Genomic DNA, 22,778 nt, shown 5'->3' with positions numbered 1-22,778 from the left:
GATACTCATTCAACAAATATTTACTGAGTGCCTATCATACGCCAGGCACTGTTCTAGGTGTAGGGGATACAGCAGTGATGAAAGTGAAAAAAATCTTCATGGATCTTAATATTCCAGCCCTGTTATATGAACTGATATATGGTACTTGGGACCATCTACCTTACGTTGCCATTACTTGTATATTTTTCTTATCTCCCCAACAGAATCTAAAAATTTATTTATTACTTTAGAAAGAGAGCGGGAGGAGGGGCAGAGGGAGAGGGAGAGAGAGAATCTCCAGCACACTCCCCCCTGAGCACGGAGCCTGATGCAGGGCTTGATCCCACGACCCCGACATCAGGACCTGAGCCAAAATCAAGAGTCCAACTGACTGCGCCACCCAGGCACCTCTCCCCAACAGAATCTAAATTTCATGAAGGCAAGGAGGGTGCCCCATTCATTTCCACAGCACAGCATATAGTGAGTTTTGCCGGGAGCCAGATTCTATTTGAAATCCTGCTTGAACTCTGCTAATAACTGTATTTGTGACCTCGGACAAATGGCTCACCCACTCTGGGTTTCAGTTTTGTTACCTGTAAAATGTTAGAATAGATAGATAGTGTATCAATATCCTGAGCCACCTTTCATATGCTGAATTTCCTGGACTGTCAGGATTGCGGACACAGAGGTCTGGCCATCACTAGGGGTACCGCGTGCCAGACCATGGCTCAGTGTGAGCGCCAAGCCGTCTTTGTCTGTACGACGGCTTTGAATGGGCAAACCCTTGATTACTTCACGGCATTTCCCCCGTAGCATTCCATAGCAATAAGTGAAAAAGGGAAGTACATGAATGAGGGATATGAGCAACAAGCCCAAGTCCCACACCCTTAATGCAAGTGAGACCAGATGGAGACTACAAGGCAGGCTCAAGCAGCAGACTTTTTGCCCTTAAGTGGACATGTAAGGAAGTTAATTGTGACGTGAAGAAGCAAAAACAAAAACACTGGATTCTGGAAAATATATCAAAGATTGTATTTTTTTTTAAAGATTTTATTTATTTATTTGACAGAGAGAGAGAGAGATAGGGAGAACAGGAACACAAGCAGGGGGAGTGCGAGAGAGAGAAGCAGGCTTCCCGCCGAGCAGGGAGCCCGATGCGGGGCTCGATCCCAGGACCCTGGGAACATGACCTGAGCCAAAGGCAGACACTTAACGACTGAGCCACCCAGGCGCCTGATCAAAGATTGTATTTTAAAGGCAAGAGGTGATTATTCTTTAACTTTTTATTTTCAGCTTTTTGGGCAATAGAAGCCTTCCTGGCTGGATGTAGGCTACTGTATGACTTTTGCACAAACAGAAGTAGGGAGCCTTCCCAGAAAGTAGCCTGTGCAAGATCATAAATTAATTATTGACCGAATCCAGCTGGGTCTCAATTTTTCAGAAACCGGGTGTAGTACAGTACAAAGCAATTGCTGTCTCCTGGACGGGTGCCATCCCACTTTCTCTAAAGTAGCTGTGAAACTTAAAAGAGACCCCAGAGAGGTCCCCTGTCCCTCCCACCATGTGAGGCTGCAGTGAGAGAAAAGAGCCATTTATGAACCAGGAAGTGGTTTCTGACCAGACACCAAATCTGCTGACATGCTGAAGTTGGGCGTCCAGCCTCCAGAACTGTGAGAAATAAATTTCTGTTGTTTATGGGCCACCCAGTATACGGTATTTTTTTTTTTAAGACTTTATTTATTTGAGAGAGAGGGAGACTGAGAGAGAGAGAGAGAGAGAGAAAGCACAAGCGGGGGGAGTGGCAGGCAGAGGGAGAGGGAGAAGTAGACCCCCCCCACACAACACACAGCAGGGAGCCCGATGCGGGACTCAATCCCAGGACCCTGGGATCATGACCTGAGCCAAAGGCAGACACTCAACTGACTGAGCCACCCAGGTGCCCCGAGTGTATGGTATTTTTGCTATAGAAATCTGAAGACTGCTATAAGACAATATCCCATCAATTTTACAAAAAAAAGACTGTTTATTCCTTCATATTTCTAGCGAATACTGAAGTAAAGGGGCTAACAGGAAAATTAAGAGTGTTTGAAACCAAGCCCTGTAACCAATCAAGTTGATCCTCCACTTAGACCCCGCTCACCTCTTGGTGTGTAATCCGGACTCCATTATAAAAAGACATAACAGTATTAGGTCCCACTGCTACCTTTGAAAATAGTCCTTCTCCAGCACTGGAAATGAGAGATTCAGCAACATAAACCCTAAATAGAAAAAAGGGCCAAATGATGGTTCTTTTAGTTGGATATGTCACTGTTTATATCAACCACCAAAATACCAGGATAGCTAATGAATCCGAAGCATCAGTTCATAGTAATCCAGTGAGGAAGGAAGGAAGGGAGGATGAGAAGTTAAACCACGGTATTTGGCACTGAAAACTGAAGAACTTGTACTCATGTATCTTTAGGAGTGGTGTTTAAAATCTGCTCTCTGATATGGGGATTATTATATAGAGTCGACCCTTGAACAACATGGGTGTGAACTGTCAGGTCCACTTCCATGCAGATTTTTTACAGTACTGAAAATGTCCTTTCTCTTCCTTATGACTTTCTTTTCTTTCTTTTTTTTTTTAAAGGTTTTATTTTTAAGTAATCTTTCCACCCAACATGGGGCTCCAACTCACAACCCCAAGATCAAGAGTTGCACCCTCTACTTGACTGAGCCGGACAGGCACCCCCCCTTTATGATTTTCTTGATAACATTTTCTTTTGTCCAGCTGACTTTATTGTAAGAATACAGTGTATAACACATATCACATACAAAATATGTGTTGATCAACTGTTTATGTTATTGGTGAGGTTTCCAGTCAACAGTAGGCTCTTAGTAGTTAAGTTTTTGGGGAATTAAAAGTTACATGTGGATTTTCAACTGCATGGGGTAGGGATAGGGGTCGATGCCCCAACCCCTGTGTTTTTCAAGGTTTCACTGTATTCATAAAGCAATGTTTGATATAAGATTTTTTTTTAATTTATATTTTTAGTTAATGAGTATTTTCACTGTCTTCCTGGATAAGTAAAACATTTCCAAAGTAATTAAAGCTATACCCAAGTTTGTCAATGCCAAATAGGAGGGAAAGACTGTTTTAATTAAGCTCCAAGATGAATCTTTCACATGAAAGAGTGACAGACAATTAACAAAACATATCCAGTAAGCACTTCCCAACAAAAGAGTTCATAACGGGTCTAGTAACTATGGCCCCAGGCCCACATCTGGCAGCTGCGCCCTTTTGTAAATAAAATTTTGTGGAACACAGCCACACCTATTTATTTAGTATTGTTGGTTGCTGCTTTGGGTGACAAAAGCAGAGCTGAGCAATTGCAACAGAGACCCACAAAGCCTAAAATACGGACAACGTGGCTCTTTACAGAAAGAGTTTGCCAATCCCTGGATTTACAGGAAAACAGCACTCATGACTACTGAACTGGATTTAATAAGAGAAGACACACCCCATCAACAACTATTTCAGTTCTCTGGGCACTGGGATTCAATGATTCTGGCGGAACTGGTCATCTTTAGTTTTTGTTACATGGATCTTAGGCTTATTTTGTAGACTAGGGGACTGAATTATTGCTTCCAACTCTTTCCTCCTTCCCTGTGGTAGAATTAAACGTCCTGCTACTTAGCCACGTGACCTTGCGGTGCCTCCTTCAGAGTGGGGAGACGAGATGTACCCCTGCCTCAATCCCTGTGGGCTTGGCCGTAGGATCTACTTTGCTACCTGAACATGGGCAGGAGGACTGCGTGCCAGGTCTCAGGTGATAAGAGGCATGGCGAGTTTCTGCCAGCTTCCCTGAATTTCCATTCATCTCCATAGGAAGAAGATGCCCCAGGTGGCTGTTCCTCCTTTAGCCTCAGGCTTGGAATTCAGACATGAGCCCAGAAGAGCCCAACTTGCAATCTGGAGTCCAGCCTCGTCCAGCGGAGCCAAGGGGAGCCGAGTGGAGCCCAGTCAAAAGTGGCTGAACCTCAGCTAACTTACAGAACCACGAGTGTAAAATAAAATGTGTGCATTCATAAACCACTGCGAGTTTTGAGGGCATCCTTCTACAGCCTCATCACAACGACAGTAACAAAAAAGACCGATATATACGATTATCGCGCTACCGTGTTTCGGGGCTCCCAAGACACTGAACCCTTCCCTTTGTAAATGGACCAGAGCTCTGCATCAAGAAAGAGGCCATTCATTCACTGTGACATTGTGGTGTGAGCCCTGTCAGTTCAACCAGGGAAGAGGCCTATTTTCAGATGGGAACAGAACAGAAAGTGAGTGGAAGTTATGCTTTGCAAGCCACGCTTACAAAGAACAAGGCAAAGAGAAAACCAACCGCAGATGGCTCTCTTCCTCACCAACAGGCCAGTTGCTAGGGGATAAAAGTCTCGGGCAGAGTACCAGGGAAAGCCACACCAACAACGGAGAGCTGGAGTTTAGAGAAGATGGACTGGAACGGGACTTGACACTTGGGGAGCGAGCTTATAGAATCAGAAGCTTGTCATTTGTTCACTGGAAGCTTCTTATGCTTCTTATAGTCTTTCTTTCACTGCTGTTCTCCCTTCGTGAATCAAGAAATTGTCTTGTGTTCCAGACCCGCTCGGCAGGGCTGAGTAAAGGAGGCGTTCTGGTTCCTGCCCAGGCTAGAGTTTTAAGGAGTACGAAATGCTCCCCTAGAGGCCAGCACGTGGTGCAGCATCCACTGCACCAGGGCCCCAAGAAAGGGGACGTTGGGGCAGGGCATAGTGGGCTCTCCATATGTAGAAGTTTCCTTCTGGGACTGACACATGGTTGTTCTGTGCTTTATGGGTGGAGAAACTCTCTCACAGCGACAGATGCGATATAAGCATAAAAACACTCTTCCTCAGAATATATGAATATTTTCTTCCGCTCAGAGGGCTACAAAGGAGGATTAGTTCCCACCATGAGGGTTATTTAACTTCCCATAAACAATGTCGTTCAAACCACAAGGAAAAAATTTACCTCTCTGATTCATATGGATCTGGAAGAAGAACACTGGTAGAAATGCAAGATGATGTCGATTTATCAAAGTGGTACACCGAACCTGAAAAGCAAGCGAACATCTCAATCTAGAGATTACCGAGTTAGGGGAGAGCTTTTAAAGCAGGAGTTAAATAATGAAAAATGTTATTCAAATTACACCGACTAGAATAAATTCTCCAATATAAATGAACAGTTTTTAGATTTGCTTTTGAGTTTTATTTTTAGGTCTTAATGAACAGCCATCAGATGTATCTCTTAAAATCCCATTTTTGCCTTTGAATTTTCTTTATTCAAATGGTTTACAAAATGCTTGTGTAATTAAAATTTTTTAATCAAGATCCTGCTTTGTCATGAAATTTTGAGATCTCTCTGGTCAGATCGGGTTGGATGATGGTTTTAAAATTTTCTTGTGATTTTCTTCCTACTAGACACAGGGGCTGTAGACTCCAACCATCCAACCCCAGCAACTGTCCCCTTCGCTAAAAATAAACTTTTGCCTCACCAGAATTAAGAACAGAACTACTTTTGATAAAGCAAAAACAAAGTCTTCTTATTTCTATCAAGGTGGTTCAGACGCCAATCAGTAATTTATTCAGAAACTAAGGTACACAACTGTTCTAGAATTAACATTGGTTCTCTGCAAAGGATTAGCCTCCAAGAATCTTCCCAAAGTGCAATGAAGACAACCAATGCTCTAATGCCTAATAAGCAAAGAAACACATTTTAGAACCGAAGGGCTTACTCCTGTAAAGTAAATTCTTTTAGGCACTAAGGCATCACAAATCATCCTGTTAAGCAATTCCTCAGCGGTTACCAGGTCCTCCTTCTGGTTTTTGCTTGTTTCGTACAATCACAAAACCCAAATCAGTGTCTCAAACTAAAAGTTAAAAAGCAATCCAGATCAGTCAGTGTCTAGCTAGGAAACAGAACACTTGCGTATTTCAAAGAGAGAATTTCACTTAGGGAACTGGTTATAGGGAGCACAGAGGAACTGAGAAACCGAAGGGGTCAGTGAGGAGCCTAGAGACTGGCAGGAGCTGAAGCCACGTAACCCTAAGCCAGAAGGACAAAGGTGGAGGTGGTGTGCCCGGGCCTCTAGAGCTGGGGTATACCGGCCCAGGGAAGCTGGGATGTGGGGGGACCTTCCTGGTGGGAGATGGAGTCAGGAGACAGGCCCCTGCTGGAGATGCTGCTGGACACAGAGAGAGAGCTTCTTCCTCATGCCTTTCCTCTCCGTGGCCCTGGCCAGTGCCTCCCTGTGGCCAAACCCAGACAGAAGCCAACGCACAAGGGCCTAGGCAATGTGGCCTTGAAGGAGGAGAAGCCCCCCTGCAATAAAAGCAGGGCAAGAGAAGGACGAGAAATGCATCTGAGAGCAAACTGGTAACGGACCAACGCACAATCCGTTAAAGCAAGTTAGCTGAAAAAAGAAAAAACCCACACTTTTTAACCAGACTTTTCTGTGAAATACTTGTTCTACTGTGCAGAAAATCTCCTCTGAACTTCCCCCTCCCTTCCTTAGACTAAACCTGTCATCACAATGTAACCATGGGCCAGCCACATGGAGAGCCCCGCATTAGGGACAGTACAGATGCAAACAGGAGGGACATCTCCAGCTGCCTTCAAGGAGCTGACACCATCTTTTCCGACACACGCTGTCCCTTCCTGTTTTTCCCCCACTGGCCAATGGGCCAAGGCTCCGGGCACACGGAGCACACTCTTTACTTATCCTCCTCTCCTCTGTAATTTATACTACGCCAGACCAGAATTCATTCATTTCCTTGACAGACATGAATTCTAAGCCTTAAAGACAGCACAGGAATTACCAGAGAAAGGAGTTCCTCTGCGGAGAAGGGAAGAGATGAGGCAGGAAGAAAGTCCAGCCTGAGCCCTGACGAGGAAATCAGCATGCAGGAGTGGATAACTAGAAGCAGTCTGCGGTTACAGAAGCACAAAGAGAAAGGGTGTAGGGAGAGGTCAGCGAGGGGCAGGTTGGGATATTTGCCTTACGTTTTCCTTCTCCTCCCCATGCCGGACCAGATGGTGGCAGGGCCCCGTCAGGCCTGGTCCACAGCTCACTCACTGTACCTGAGAGGGGGTGGGGGGTAGGCGAGAAGTGCCCCAAACCGAAGGCCCATGTTCCTCCCAGGCACCCGAAGCAGCCATGCTTCCTGATGCTTGTGAAACCCAAACTGCTCAACATGTCCTCAAATTAACAGTCCTACCAGAATCTTACCAAGAATCATGTGCCTCCTCCCCACCTTTTTTGTGGTCTTAAGTTAAGGTGAAGAGGGTGTTTGTTATTTACAACCAGGAGGTTTGTTTGTTTGTTTGTTTTAAGATTTTATTTATTTATTTGAGGGAGAGAGAGAGAGATAGTAAGAGAGAGCATGAGGAGGGGCGGGAGAAGGAGCAGAGGAAGAGGGGGAAGCAGACTCCCCAAAAGAGCAGGGAGCCAATGTGGGACTCGATCCGAGGACCCTGGGATCATGACATGAGCTGAAGGCAGATGCTTAACTGACTGAGCCACCCAGGTGTCCCACAACCAGGAGTTCTAAGAAAAATAACCCTTTGAGAATTATCACCCTCGCTTCCCAAAATCTGTTGCTTACTCACACCAAGAAGAACATAAAGAGAATAGTAACCTCCCTTATGCTGTTGTATAGTAGGTGCCAATATCTGTGTTTTATAATGAAGAAATAGGTTCCGAAGGGATAAATAACTTGCCCAAGACCATAGTACGGTAAATGTTGAAGCTGAAACCCAAATCAGGTGACTCTCAAGTTCACGTGGCTCTTGCCACTAAAACATGCTGCCACTGCTTAAGTTTTAAAATGGGCATCACCCATTGGGATCCTCCCCTGGCCTGGGGCCCCTCACTGCTAAACACGGTAGCACTGTCTCCGTTCAGAACATATGTGAAGAGCACAGAGAGTAGAATTTGAAGTGCAAAGATGACTGTTTCACTTAAAACTTTTCATTTTGGGATGATTTTAGATTTACAGAAAAGTTGCAAAGATGGGGCGCCTGGGTGGCTCAGTCGTTAAGCGTCAGCCTTCAGCTCAGGTCATGATCCCAGGGTCCTGGGATCGAGTCCCACATTGGGCTCCCTGCTTTGTGGGGGAGTCTGCTTCCCCCTCTTCCTCTGCCCCTTCCCCCGCCCCTGCTCCCTGCTTGGCGGGAGGCGTGCTTCTCCCTGTCCCACTCCCCCTGCTTGTGTTCCCTCTCTCGCTGTCTCTCTCTCTGTCAAATAAATAAAATCTTAAAAAAAAAAAAAAGTTGCAAAGGTAGTACAGAGCACCCCAATACTCCTCACGGTTTCTTGTAATGGTAACTTCTTAATGTTACATGGTATGTTTGTCAAAATTAAGAAACCAACATAAATACGTTACTATTAACTAAACTTCAAACTTTATTCAGATTTCACCAGTTTTTCCACTAATGCCTTCTTTCCGTTCCAGGATCCAATCCAGAATCCCACATTGCATTTAGGCTGCCTCAATTTTTAACTTAAGAAAACAAAAACTGAGACATTTAAAACAACCAAGTTAGACCTAAGTGTAAATGCTAGATTTCCTAGTTTTGGACATTCTCCTCTGGAGATTCTCCTTCAGATCACAAATAGCTAAATATTATTTAGGACTATTTAGCATAGATTTATTATCTTCTCTGCTTTTTTTCTCCGTATAACCTAACTTAGATGGGACATATATGCACACATTGCTTTCAAGGAATGAGACCAATTTAAACAGATTTCGTTATGCTACTCAAAATACAAAATCTTGGTTTTTTTCCTGGTTTTTTTTTTCCAGACTTTCTACAATAAATTATTTATTTATTTATTTATTTATTTATTTATTTATTTATTTATTTATTTAAAAGATTTTATTTATTTATTTGACAGAGAGAGAGACAGCGAGAGAGGGAACACAAGCAGGGGGAGTGGGAGAGGGAGAAGCAGTCTTCCCATGGAGCAGGGAGCCTGATGCGGGCCTCGATCCCAGGACCCTGTGGATCATGACCTGAGCCGAAGCCAGACGCTTAACGACTGAGCCACCCAGAAGCCCCCAATAAATAATTTTATACTCAGAAAAAAAAATGCTTAGTATGCCATACTGTACTTCTAAAAGGAAAAAGGATTTTTTCCTAATATGGATTCCACTGGGCTCACTCATGTATCCAGTATGTGCCCCGTGAAGATCCTGGGCTCTGAAGAAGGCAGGGGATGCCAACATGCATTTATCTTTCCAAATCAGAGCTCAGGCTGAATCAGCTTTACAATTTGTACCAACCTGGAGATCTACCTAATTTGATTCTTTAATATCATTAAACTGTATTTCAGTTTTTTTCTGAGATCCAACCTTTTGAGATGCATTGAATTACTGCTGTCATTTCTTCACTTCTTCCCTGTATTAGAATATATAGCTATGCCTTTATCATGTGACTTTTTAGCATCTGCTACTGAAATGCATGGTATCTATTTCCCCATCTCACTGATATTTAGCTTGGCTGTGCAATCTGCTTTGACCAATGAAAAGTGCCTGAAAGTGACATCATGTCCATTTCAAGCTAAGCTTTCAGAAGCAGCTTAGGTGTCTACTCATGCTCTGGCTTCTTGGACTCACTTGGGAAAATCTTGACCTAGGTCACCACAGTCCTTTCAGACTGGGCCCCAGAATTAAGACCTATAAGGCATAATAAGATAAGAAGCCTCTCAAGTCCAGCCATGTCCAGCCCAGCCCAGCCTGACCCAGCTGAGTACAGCTCGTCAGCAGACCTGTATTTGAGGACATGTCTATTATGCAGCAAGGCTGATTATTATTACACGATTCAAGTGGACTAGACAAATAAATTTCTCTCAAATATGCCCTAACAACCTGCTTTGGAACTGGAGCAGCCCATCTGAAGCAGATCCAACTTACTTCCCGGCATCAGCTCAAAGTGAGGCCTTCCTTCTTCAGTGGACATAAGGGTAGCCAGTTTTCCCTCTATCATCTCTCCATCAATGAATTTTCCATAAAGTGCTGTCCTCTCATCAGGGTACACATAGGCTATCTTCTCTCCAGTCATCTCCCCATCTTCATTTACTTCTCCCACAAGGCTGCCTCCATCCTGATGGGAGAAACCAAAAGCCAGAAAATATTATATGTAGTATTTATCTATATGACACGACTTCAAGGACTTTTTCTTGCGTGCTCCCATCATTGATAGCGCTAACATTAACAGTTGACTCAAAGCTTTCATGTGAGAAAAACATGATGCATACCTCCCCATGCAGCCCCATACAAATAAACTGCTAGAAGTTACACTCATAGAAGCACAGAAGCCTGATTTAGGGAGTCAGAGACTGAGCCACACTTTATAATCCTGACAAGTTACTCTATTTTGGTTCGTTATCTAAGAAGCAAATGCATTGTATTTGTAATATTAGTTACAAATATTTAAAGGAAAAGTAACTATGTGTTAAACTGTGGGCCCATTTCCAATGTGATGAGGATCTATAGCAAGATGGTTTTACCCGCTTTCATACCATCTCACTTCTTCTCCATGTGGGATTTTGGATTTCTGGTCTACTAAGAAAATCTTTAGTTCAAATGTATTCAAGAATTAACTTAGTGTACATGACTAAAGAGAGTTGTCTGCATGTTCTAGGAGATAAACAAAAGGACTTGTGGACACTGCCTTTCCGAGAATCTTACACCGTCATTTTAATGGCATTACAAGGAAAAAATGAAAAAAAAAATCAGCTAAATTCTATTCCCTTCCCCATCATCTCTTTCTTCCCACTTTTATTTACTGCTCCTTCTGTCTCCTTCCAGGAGCGAAGCCAGCTGTGCTTCCTGCTTAACTGTCACTTGCTTTCATTCCTAAGGGTCATTAAATACTTTAGGGCAGAGGCTCTGATAGAATTCTGTATCCTGGGGGCGCCTGGGTGGCTCAGTTGGTTAAGCGACTGCCTTCGGCTCAGGTCATGATCCTGGAGTCCCGGGATCGAGTCCCATATCGGGCTCCCTGCTCGGCGGGGAGCCTGCTTCTCCCTCTGACCCTCCCCCCTCTCATGTGCTCTCTGTCTCTCTCATTCTCTCTGTCTCAAATAAATAAATAAAATCTTTAAAAAAAAAAAAAAAGAATTCTGTATCCTGGTAAGTGCTAGGGACACGGCAGGTGATCCATAAATGACTTTTGAATTGAAATGGGATACCAAAAATAATCTAATAAATAATCAAAAAATAATTGGATCTAGGGTGCAAGCAACGTTTCCTCCCCCACCCCCCATGCAGAAGGTCTTTATGGTATAACTGAAAATCTGAGACCTATGTGGGTTCAATATAACAATACTAATGCCATGACATCTTCTAAAAGCTTGGTTATTTCTCCAAATCAAAGGTTCTAGAAACAGCTACTCAAAGTCAATGGTGTAGGATGACTTCTGAGTGATCTCAAATGCTGCTTACTGAGAGACAGCAGGAATAAATAACATCAGGTACCTGATTTCTACAGCTCACCATAGTCTAATTGCTCTTTGGAGGAAAAAGGTTATAAGTTTAAAAACGAACCACAGCACTTTCATAGACAGAAAAATACTTGGCAGCATTTTTAACACATAGAAAGTGCCTTAGAGCTATATGATTGCTCTTTCTCCTCCCAGAGTTAATTCTGAATAAGCCAGCATAAATGGGGATGATACTTTCTGCAAGATCTGCCTTCAAGCTTTCAGCGGTGATTACTGAGCTGAAGGGCGTTAGAGCATTTGTGCGTCTAACATGCCGTAACTAATGTAAGCCAGTGTCTCGACTTATTTGTGCATAATTCTGTCTTTCTAGGCTCTCACGTTTTTTTTTTCCCTTAAGTACTTTAAACTTTTGGTCAGGGAGGCGATGAATCTATTTGTCTAGTAAGATAAAGCAGAGTTTCTTCTTTCATTTCCAAAAGGAGGTATACATTTTTTTTAAAGATTATTTATTTGTGAGACAGAGACAGAGATAGTGAGAGAGAGCATAAGCGGGGAGGAGAGAGAGAAGCTCCCTGCCGAGCAAGGAGCCGGATGTGGGACTTGATCCCAGGACCCCAGGATCATGAGCTGAGTGGAAGGCAGACACTTAACTAACGGAGCCACCCAAGTGACATCATTCTGAAAGAAATAAGCTGTCCTGAGAGTAAGCTTATAAATAGTATAAGGCGAATCATTATTTTCCCTCTTCTTGTTCCTGCTTTGACTCTGTATCACAAAAACGTCCTTGTCTGCTGTGTCAGGGAGTGTCGGGGAGGAAGCTGCTACCTTCTCTCCTCTGCTCAGTGCCTCCTCTTCATGGGAGAAGGAATCATTCATTTGATTAGTGAGAAGGCAGAGTCTGACACCCACTGACACCCATCTCTTTATTGGGTGGGGGTTAGCAGGATAAAGCCTGCTGCTCCCAGAGGTCCCGCGACATTTGCACGCACGCTGTCCTGGGAGCTGGCGGTGCCGGCGGGCTGCACCTGTTGCCCTCTCCTGTTCTCTCCTTGGGGAAGCTCCCCAGGCAGGCCCTACTCCCCCGGGGGGCAGCCTGCAACTTTCTAGAGCTCTATCTGACACTGGTCCAACTGTTTAGTTCAGACGGGGAAAGAACAGAAGCCCATTTTGACTTTGGGTCCACATCACCTCTCCAAACCCCCACTACTGTTATAATATAACCATCTTGATCTCTGACACCTGGAGACATAGGTGTCTTAGTTGATTCTGAATCCAGAGAGAAGAGGGGTGTGATCAGCCCCCTCAACTGCCAACAGATACCATATATAAAGCAAGTGTTATCCCAAGTTAATTTTGGAAGCTCATAACTCCCTAGTGCTTCTTTCCTAAGGCAGAGTCTTCTCTTGGCATTTAATAAGATAATAATGAACACCAAAGACTAAAATAAAATGTAGGTGCACCATTTAGGTGTCAAGATGCAACTACAGAGTGAAATGGATCCATTCACCTTGGTGCATCTTTGATCTCCTCTAGAGACTTTAATTGATCATAGTCACAAGTAAGATGACAGGTAGGAGGAGGCCTCTTTCCTATACCCAGCCTCCCGCAGAGGGTTCCACTTTCTCTGACTTCAGGATTCACTGTCATGTCAGCAGATCCCCAGTCCCAGTCAGCAAGATGCTCAACCAGCCTACTCATGAGGCAACAGAAGTCTCAGTCTTCCTAAGCTGGTAAGTACCTCCACAACATCCCTCTTCCTGCCTGCCTTATGGGCAGTAACCCAAAGGACTCCTGATCTATCACAGAGCCTACCAAGAAGATATGCAATTGCTTTGGTAACTATTTTAAAAATGTTTTACAGTATTCTTTCTTTAAGCCCTGTTCCTAGAGTATAACTTGTTTTTAAAGAACAATAATGTGTAAGTAGATTTAGCTGGGGCTACTTTTCTTACTACACATGCAATAGATCATTTGTTTTTATTAACGTTTTTTTAATCATAAGAAGATAGGGTTCAGAGTAAGAAAAATTGTCTTGTATTTTGACTTAAGCTCTGGACAAAATAAAATATTACTATAGTTATTTTTAGTTAGTTTTTTTTTTTTTAAGTAAGCTCTATATCCAACACGGGGCTCAAACTCATGACCCCAAGATCAAGAGCTGCATGCTTTATTGACACAATGAGCTAGGTGCCCTGGACAAAATAAAATAGTAGATAAAATATTTTCTAAGGTCTATTTTCTGACATATTTTCTGAAAATTCACTAATAACAGATGGGATATTTGAAATGCAAACAACAATTAGAGCATTAATTCCCAAGCCAATGGGTTCTGGCACATCATTTGCTCTAGTAAACTCCAGAAATATTGGAAAATGTTATCAAATACTCAAAGGCAAGTTAATTTTAATTACCTTAATTTAAGCAACATAAGCCATAAATCACTTATAAAGTAGGGAATAGGGTTGTAAAATCAAGTAATAACAGTGCAGTAAGTCCCAAAAGATGGGAGATTGTTGGATCAGTTCTCCTGTATGAGAACCAGAATAAAATTAACAGCAACACAATGGAATATTCCACCATCTCTTTCTATATACCAAAAGAATATATATATATATATATATATAGAAGATTTTATTTATTTTCTTGAAAAAGAGAGAGAGAGCAGAAGCAGGATAAGCGGCAGGCAGCGGGGAGAAGGAGAAGCAGACCCCCGCTGAGCAGGGAGTCCGATGCAGGACTCGATCCCAGGACCCTGGAATCATGACCTGAGCTGAAGGCAGATGCTTAAACGACTGAGCCACCCTGGTGTCCCCCAAAAGAATATTTTTAAAAAGCATACATTTTTGTCTTTATTAGTGGTACAATAAAGCCATTTTGTCCCAATTTGTTTGAATCATGACTATCCATTCCTTTCCAAAACAACACCGAGGAGGAATGAAGAGTAGCTGTGAGGATCAACAATCTAAGAGGATAGTGAGTAACAGTGAGGGGCACACCTCAGAAGCTGGTGGCTTCAGCTCCTGTGACTCTCTCAAGTTTCACAGCTTCACATTTTCTAACATAGAGGCTACATTTTACTCTTTATTGCCAGGAGCCAAAGCATTGGCTTAACCCATGTTACATTCCAGCAAAATGAACAGTCACCAGGCTTACTGGGTAGTATATCCAGCAGACTCCATGCCGAATGTTATCCTTGTACTGCCCCTTGAAGATCAATCTCCCATCCGTGTCATACTCCTGGGCGGGCCCATTCAGCTCTCCGTCTACATATGTGCCCTGGAGAACGCCCCCGTCCTCATAAGTGTACACTCCCTGGCCCTGCAGGGCATCGTCCACATAATACCCTTCCAGGGTGCTGCGAGAGAAGGGAGAACAGAAGGGAATAGTCAGACCATGGCCCCACTCTCTTAGAAGAAAGGATCACAGGCAACGCTCTGTTTTGCTGCTGACCTGTATTCAGTGCACCTCCTGAATTCCCTACATCGCTAAGAAAAATACTCCCGTGATTTGGGTAGGATTAGGGACAGAGGGAGATTTCATTCTTAACTTCCCGGTTCCCATTCATCCTTTTTCTCTGCTAGCAGAAATAGAGAAGAATAAAGCCACAGGTGGAAACTGAGACCAAGCCTCATCTGAATATGTCTTCAAGGCTAAGATGCTGACCAGTACCAGGCAATAGAAATGGTGGTGTTACCCTTTTCACATATAAACCACTCATGTTTAATTCCCTCAACACTGGTCCAGACTTCACTGGGTTCTCAAGCTCTTTCAGATGGCTTGTATATAGTGGTCCTTAAGGACAACAATAGTGGTTTAGAATGTAAATATCTACATATTTATTTAGGTCATTAGTGTATTATTTATGGGTGACAACCATAATCGATATCCAGTCAAAAGAACCCCTTCCATTTATTTGGATGATATATGGGGATTTACTTAAGTATATGCATGTGCGCACCTGTGTGTGTGTGTGTTTGTGTGTGTGTGTGTGTACATATCAGGGCAAATGGGGACAAGTAAGGAAGACTGCAGGCTGAACCTTGTTAATATCATTAGCAGCCTGATAGTGTTGAGACCCCTCCTTCCACAACAGAAGAAACTCACAGGGGTGCTGCTCATGGTGAATTTATAAGAACCTCCCCCTCCCTCTTCATAGAACACTTTTGGAATTTCAATCTGTTTTCAGGATTAGCTTCTCAAAGGCCATTGTGCAACGAAACCAACTTTACCAAAAATTCCCTCTATGTACTACAACTTGGAATAAGGGAAAGAGTACCTCAAATAATTTTTTAAAATTTAAAATGTAAGATGTTTAGCAATGGTGACAGTTTGTTTTAACATCTGCAGATAGCACTCACCCATTAATTCACCTAACAAACATTTATAGGGTGCCTCGTAAGTAGCGAGCATTGTGGGAGGTTCTAGAAAGCACGAGGAACACAAGGAGAGCATGGCAGGCACACACTGTGTATGTGGATAGATGGGATGCCAAGGGGGCCGTGGGAACTGAGGTGGCTGCACCTGGTTGTGCCTGGTAAAGTCTGGTCTTGCTTACTGAATGATAGAATGATCTATGATTGTTAAATGAAAAGCACAATCTAAGTAACTGTAGCCGCTGATCACACTGTACTTACACTATGGGTAAGAAACAGTTCTTTCAGTTTTGTTTGTACTACCAATGATAAATAGGCTGAATAAATTCATGAAGAGAATAAAGTGCACTTTAGCATAGCCCTTGCATAAATAATCAAAATTCTGTATCAATGAGGTTGGAATTAGTGAGTTTCGACTGTCATTAGACTCCCCCCACCCATGACCAAAAAAAATTAAAAAATAAAAATAAGAACAACCTTGGGGAAGGATAGCTAATCAACTGACGTAATGATACAATAGTGCAAAAACTACTTACTCACCTATCTTCCCATTTAGGCTGGCCAGATAAAATATAGGAGGCTCAGACAGGTTTGAATTTCAGATAAACAACAGATAATTTTTTAGTATAAATAGGTCCCTAATATTGAGCAGAACACACACTTATCCTAAAATATTTTTTGTTGCTTATCTGAAATGCCATTTTAAGTGAGTACCCTGGATTCTTATTTGCTCAGCCTGGCAACCCTATTTACTAAGTTCTCAGGAACATTCAAAACATTCCTGTGTGTGTTTGAGCAGAATTCTCCCCTGACACACTAGTCTAGTCTGCCAATATTTCTCAGGTTATAATAAAATCTACAAGGCCTGGGTCTTGCAAATCACTTAACAGTAATATGGACTTGCACATATTTCCCCCTAAGTAGCTTGTTCCATCGTCCCTTACAATGGAGCCCATCCCTATTAGTCTCGTAACACTAAGAACCAATAGCTATTTCCCTCTTTGCCCAAATGACAAAGGTGCACAAATGCAAACTCTTAAGGCGCTGAAGAGCAAAACTGACTGCATTATTTTTCAGCACCTGCTTGAGGAAGACTGTTAATGCTCTCAGCAAATCAGTATGATAGGTTGGAGGAAATCTGACGACCAAAGGGGCATGTTATTGCATGAACTGGGGGCCTCCAGGGCAAGAAAAATGGTAAGGCTTTGACATCCTCTGGCACCGAAGAAATAAAATAAAAGCTTCTGAGTCTGGGGTCAAAGGTCCTGCCATTCTTTCTAACTTTTCTTCCAGAGGAGGGTGGCAAACCACGGCCTGCTCCTTGTTTCTGTACGCACAGTCCTTCCCCGCGTCCTCTGTGGCTGCCTTCATGTCACCACAGCAGAGTTGTAGAGGGAAGACTGACCCCTGTATTGTAGGCCCAAAAAGCCTACAGTATTTACCATCTCACCCTATACAGAAAAAGTTCGCTGACCCCTGTTCTAGAGTCCCCTGCTCACATTAGTCTATTCACTGGCCCCAGGCACATGCACCTCTCTGTATCTTAGCTCCCAAACTATGGCATCCTTGCTTCTGCCTTTAAAACATATGTAACCAAATGGTTTAAATCCCTGAGGACACGTTCAGGAAAAAAGCTGTGGGTCACATTTTCTTTCCTTTTTTTTTTTTTATTCAAAGCAAAAATAACCTTGGGATAATAATGACTATCCTCAAGCCTCTGGCATTTTTCTATTCAAAAAAGAAATATGCTGAGAAAATGGCACTGTTTTGTGGCCACTAAACTGTTAGTATCAGAGAATACTGGAGAGGTAGCTCCGTACGAGTAGCTTTCTCATCCTTCTTGCTGAAACTGGATGGAGAGTTGCATTTTGGAGGAAGTCTGCTCATACTGGCTTAACCGGAGCCTACCCACCCTACTTCCCCAAGAGTCTACCCTGAGCTCCGCAACCAGTCCATATTTCTCACTGGAGCCTCATCACGAACCATCGCAGAGCTTTCCATGTCTTTACTGATGGTCACCTTATGTGTCCCATTTCTCTAACTAGACTCTAAGCCCTTTGTAGGAACAAGTTAGGTGTTATCCATCCACGTATCCCTCCCTAACACAGGAACACAGCCTATCTCCAAGTGGTACTTCCTAAATGAAAGAATGGAAATGGAAACTGGGCTAGTTCTGCTTTGAGAAGAGATAATTAAGGGGGAACATAACAATGTTATGCAAGTGCAGGGAGTACTCTTTCTATGCAGTATATGTGCATAGAGTCTGCTAATCAGGAAAGTCTCTTAAACTCTCCCTGCTTCATTTCTTCATTTGTAAACTGTAGCTACTAATAGGGTTATAATAAGGATTAAATGGGTTCATATATATCAAGTGCTTAGAAGATGATCTAGGACATACTGACTGCTCAAATAAGTAATAGCTATTATTATTAAGCATGCACACTCATGGTTATGATGGTGAGCTTTCTACTGAGAAACTGGGCTTAAAACATCATCAGGGAAATAGTTATGAGATAATGGAATAGTCAAAGACATTTACCAAAACTGCTTTAAATTTACAAAAAAAAAAAAAAAAACAGGCAAGAAAGGTTCCTCTGTCTGGAATAATTTATGAGCAACCCATTGCACGGCAAAAGGATGAAATAAATGTTCCTTTAAGTGAAAAAAGTAACACGTATTCATTGTAAAACAAAGAAAAACCAAACCAAGTACTACAAAAATGTAGAACGTAGAAATTCCCAGTCCTCTCACTCAATTTGGCATACACCATTTAAGACTTTTTCCCCATTTATATATCATGCACTTTCCCACCTTTGTTGTTTCTGTTTTAATAAAAATGGTATCATACTATATACAGTGTTCTTGACTGGTATTTCCTGAAGTCTCTTTCAACATCTTGGCAGATTCTTTAGTATGTTAAGAAACTTCAAAAATGGTCTTTCGACTTAGATTTTTCTGGCACCCGCATCTGAATCAAGTAACCAGAAAATGTGGAGAAAATTAAAACATCAACTTTAATTAAATTTCTTTCTGTACATATACACACAGACCATTGTTACCTGTTTTATCAAAGCTCTTGTACTTAAATTTCCGGTGATAAATTAAATTAGGAAATCTAACTTAAAAAGAAACTGGGAATTTTTGTAATTATTTACCTAGACAGACACATCTGCATTTTACTCAAATATTATTATATTTTCTTTTTAAAATTCTCTTTAATATCTGAATACACAAAAGTGCTCTTAGGAGATATGACAGCTTGGGCTTCTCCTTGTTATTCTGGGGTCCAGAATGTTTCAGGCTTTCCACCTCATGAGGCACAAACTCTGTTCCCTCCCCCATTGTGTTCCCTTCCTTTCGTCAGCTGTTGTAATACAAGAACCAAGAGGGAAATTTTAAGTGAATCATAATTCTACTTTAAATTCCCACCTCTAACCGAATTAAATTGTGACTCTTGGTACTGAAACATCATTTAAACAGTTATTTTATGTGACAATATATATTATCTCTTTTTTTAAAAATTGAGATGTAACTGACATATAGTAATATATTATACATTATCTCTTTAAAATACTGAACACTAAGTAAAGATGAACACTAAGTAAAGAAAAAGAAGAACATCTCCCACAAACCCAAACCATCTGCTCGGGCTCTATCTGAGAGAAACTTCAACTTCTTACAAGGGTGATAAGCAAGCTGAATGGAGCACTACCATGCTTCCATGTAATAGAGTATGCTGTCTATCTTTAAAGTTTTTTTTTATCCTTTAGTAGAAGATCTGTGAGTCTGTAGGATCTGATTATTATAAAGGCTCAAGATGACAGTATTGAATAGCAATTAGTGAAATTTAGTTTTGCTCTCTAAAAATAAATCCTATGGGTGGCTCAGCTGGTTAAGCATTAGACTCTTGATTTCAGCTCAGGTCATGATCTCAGGGTTGTGAGATCGAGCCCCTCTTCGGCTCTGTGCTTAGTGGGGAATCTGCTTGGGATTCTCTCTCTCCCTCTCCCTCTGCCTCTCTCTCCCTGTCTAAAAATAAATAAATAAATAATCCTAGCCATCATTATCAACAAATAATAGCAACAGCAATAGTGAGAAATAATAATAATAATCCTCCTTGATCTTGAGGGCATTATGTTAAGAGAAATACGTCAGACAAAGACAAATATTGTATGTCCTCACTTATATGTGGAATCTAAAAGAGCCTAACTCATAGAACAGAGTAGAATGGTGGTGGCCAGGGGCTGGGGGATGGGGGAAATGGGGAGCTGTTCGTCAAAGAGACAAATTTCAAGCCATAAGATGAGTAAGTTCTGAGGATCTAATGTACAGCATGATAACTATAATTAACAATACTGTATTATGTACTTCAAAGTTCTTAAGAGAGTAGATCTCAAATATTATCACCATTAAAAAAAAAGGTCATTATATCAAGGGATGGAGGTGTTAACTGACCTTATTGTGGTAATCATTTCACTATATAAATGTATCAAATCATCATGTTGTATACCTTACAGGTTTACATATATCATATGTTGATAATATCTCAATAAAGCTGGAAAAATAACAGATACAGAGTAATAGGAAACAAATCCATTTTTTCCCATATGTGCCTCCTAGGAACCCTCCACTCTGCAAGGTCTTTACAGGTTTTCTCATTCAATCTTCACAGTAACTTGGAGGAATCGGTATAATTATCTGCACTTTACAAATGAGGAAATAAGTTCACAGATCAGAGTTCTTCAGACCTGATTCTTCAAGTAAACTTTCCAACAATTTGCCAAGCCCCTACAAGACAGTAAATAAATTCAACCCAGCACTCTTTTGAACTCTTCACAAATTATAGCTAACAAGTGACTTCAAGTAAACTTAAAGCAAGCAAGAAAGCAGTCGGGGTCAGAGCTATTTCCTTGCTTCTTTTTAGAGGAGAGTTTTAGGTGTAGTGAGAAGAGAAGGGCTCTGGAATTGAGCTCACCTTGGCTTGAATCTCAACTCCAGCTGATTAGGTGACCTTGGGCAAGTTATTTAACCACTCTGTGCCTTCGTTTCTTCATATGTAAAATAGGATTATAAAGCCTACTTCACAGGTTGTTCTGAAGGAAACATGTCCAGGGTTGAACAAATGATAGGTATTCAAAGTTATTCATTTTCCCCCTCACTTCCTTTCCTTCTGTATATCACAAAAGTTTTTGCCTTAATCAGAACAGTTCATTAGAATACAGACAAATGTATTTGTTGAGCCTGGTTCCAGCAAAAGCTGGAGGACTATCAGGAACACAGAAAGGACTTTTGCCTTGTGTGGGAGGCTGGGAATACATGACTTCAGAAGTCCATTCCGACTCCAATCTCCCTGAAATGTGACCAAGTATTTTCTAAAAACCAAACACAAGGAATGGTGCATGGGCCCGTCACCTGGAAAATGTCAGCCTTTCTCAGTGGCTCGCCGAATGGACAGCCTTGCTTAGATTATTTGGCCAATGATAAACTACAGAAAGACCTCTTAGCTGGACACATCAGTGTCGCAATCAACACTAGGAGTAGTAAATAATACTTTGAAATCTTATTGGCATGTCAAGGGGAAGCATCAATAATATAAAAAATATGTAACTAAATGAATTAACTTACCTTTACCTCATAGTCAGGCTAAAACCCACACAATTCTCTAATATTACCCAGCCCAAAGCCAAGCTGCATTGAAATACCTTTCTTGTTACCATTCTAAAATTTCAAGTAGTTCTGCAAAATTACCTTTGCATCTATAAATCTTGGTTGAAATGAGAACAATTAAGGAAAAAATGCCTTAAAATGAGCATCCAGAATTGGGGATTAATGTAAAAATGAGAGATGTGTACATCAAGGTACTCTGCATACTAAATACTTTCGTAATATGTACCCACCACAGTCCAGTGGTGCCAGACAGACTCCAGAGCCACAGCAATGAAGCTTCTAGATCCCTTTCTCCTCACTGCATCAATGCCTTCATCTCAGGACCAGAGCAGATACTAAGTCCCAATGACCTAATCTTAGTCTTAGGGCATTTTCTTCATTCTTTACAAAGGGGGAGAAAATGGAAAACAGTAACAGCTTGAAAAGACAATTTAAAAAATAAGGTCAATTTTCCCATTCGTTCCTAATTCCTGGGATAAATTATCTGGTAAAGAATGACTGATCTGACTTAAGGTTCTGACTTAAGCTGGTTTTATTTATTTATTTATTTATTTTTAAGGATTCTATTTATTCATTTGACAGAGAGAGACACAGGGAGAGAGGGAATACAAGCAGGGGGAGTGGGAGAGGGAGAAGCAGGCTTCCCGCTGAGCAGGGAGCCTGATGCGGGGCTCGATCCCAGGATCCTGGGATCATGACCTGAACCGAAGGCAGATGCTTAACTGAGCCACCCAGAATAAAGGAGAGAGACCCACTGTTGATGAAGATCTCAAAACTAGCAAACATTCTGAAGCTAAGATAATAGTAATGTACAATGTACATTTTGGCTATTTAAATTGATCTAGAAATAAATAGCTATTTCCTTATTTTACCGTGAATATGTTTAATTAAGATGCTTAAATTCTCTGTGAACAGTGCTCACCTCTGTGATGTGGGGGGTGAGGGTATAGAAAAAGGGGAGGCATATTCACTTTTTACATTGGTGTATTTCTTTCTTCTTTTGTTTGTTTAAAGATTTTATTTATTTATTTATTTATTTATTTATTTATTTATTTATTTATGAGAGAGTGCACGTGCATGGGGGGTGGAACAGGGAGAGGGACAAGCAGATTCCTTGCTGAGTGCAGAGCCCAATGCAGGGCTCCATTTGGGGTTCAATCTCAGGACCCTGAGATCATGACCTGAGCCAAAACCAAGAGTCAGACACGTAACTGACTGAGCCACCCAGGCGCCCCACACTGGTGTATTTCTTGAAGAC

At 41.9% G+C, this 22,778-nt stretch overlaps 1 protein-coding gene across 2 annotated transcripts in view; it reads right to left on the bottom strand.

The window, feature by feature from the left end:
- The window catches only part of SETD7 (SET domain containing 7, histone lysine methyltransferase), a 41,889-nt gene that overhangs the window by 6,953 nt on the left and 12,158 nt on the right, over positions 1-22,778 (bottom strand). Inside the window, exons 3-6 of one of the 2 annotated variants that reach the window (XM_035023034.1) lie at positions 14,634-14,835; positions 9,949-10,138; positions 5,006-5,087; positions 2,120-2,237 (exon numbers count right to left, since the gene is read on the bottom strand). In XM_035023034.1, the coding sequence (XP_034878925.1) occupies positions 2,120-2,237; positions 5,006-5,087; positions 9,949-10,138; positions 14,634-14,835 (592 nt within the window). The remainder of the gene's footprint in view (positions 1-2,119; positions 2,238-5,005; positions 5,088-9,948; positions 10,139-14,633; positions 14,836-22,778) is intronic. The other variant, XM_035023035.1, reaches the window with a different exon arrangement.

Source organism: Mirounga leonina, unplaced genomic scaffold (genome assembly GCF_011800145.1).
Source record: "Mirounga leonina isolate KUSES-001 unplaced genomic scaffold, KU_Mleo_1.0 Mir_176, whole genome shotgun sequence".
Lineage (NCBI taxonomy): Eukaryota > Metazoa > Chordata > Mammalia > Carnivora > Phocidae > Mirounga > Mirounga leonina.
This window is presented reverse-complemented; position numbering and strand designations above follow the sequence as displayed.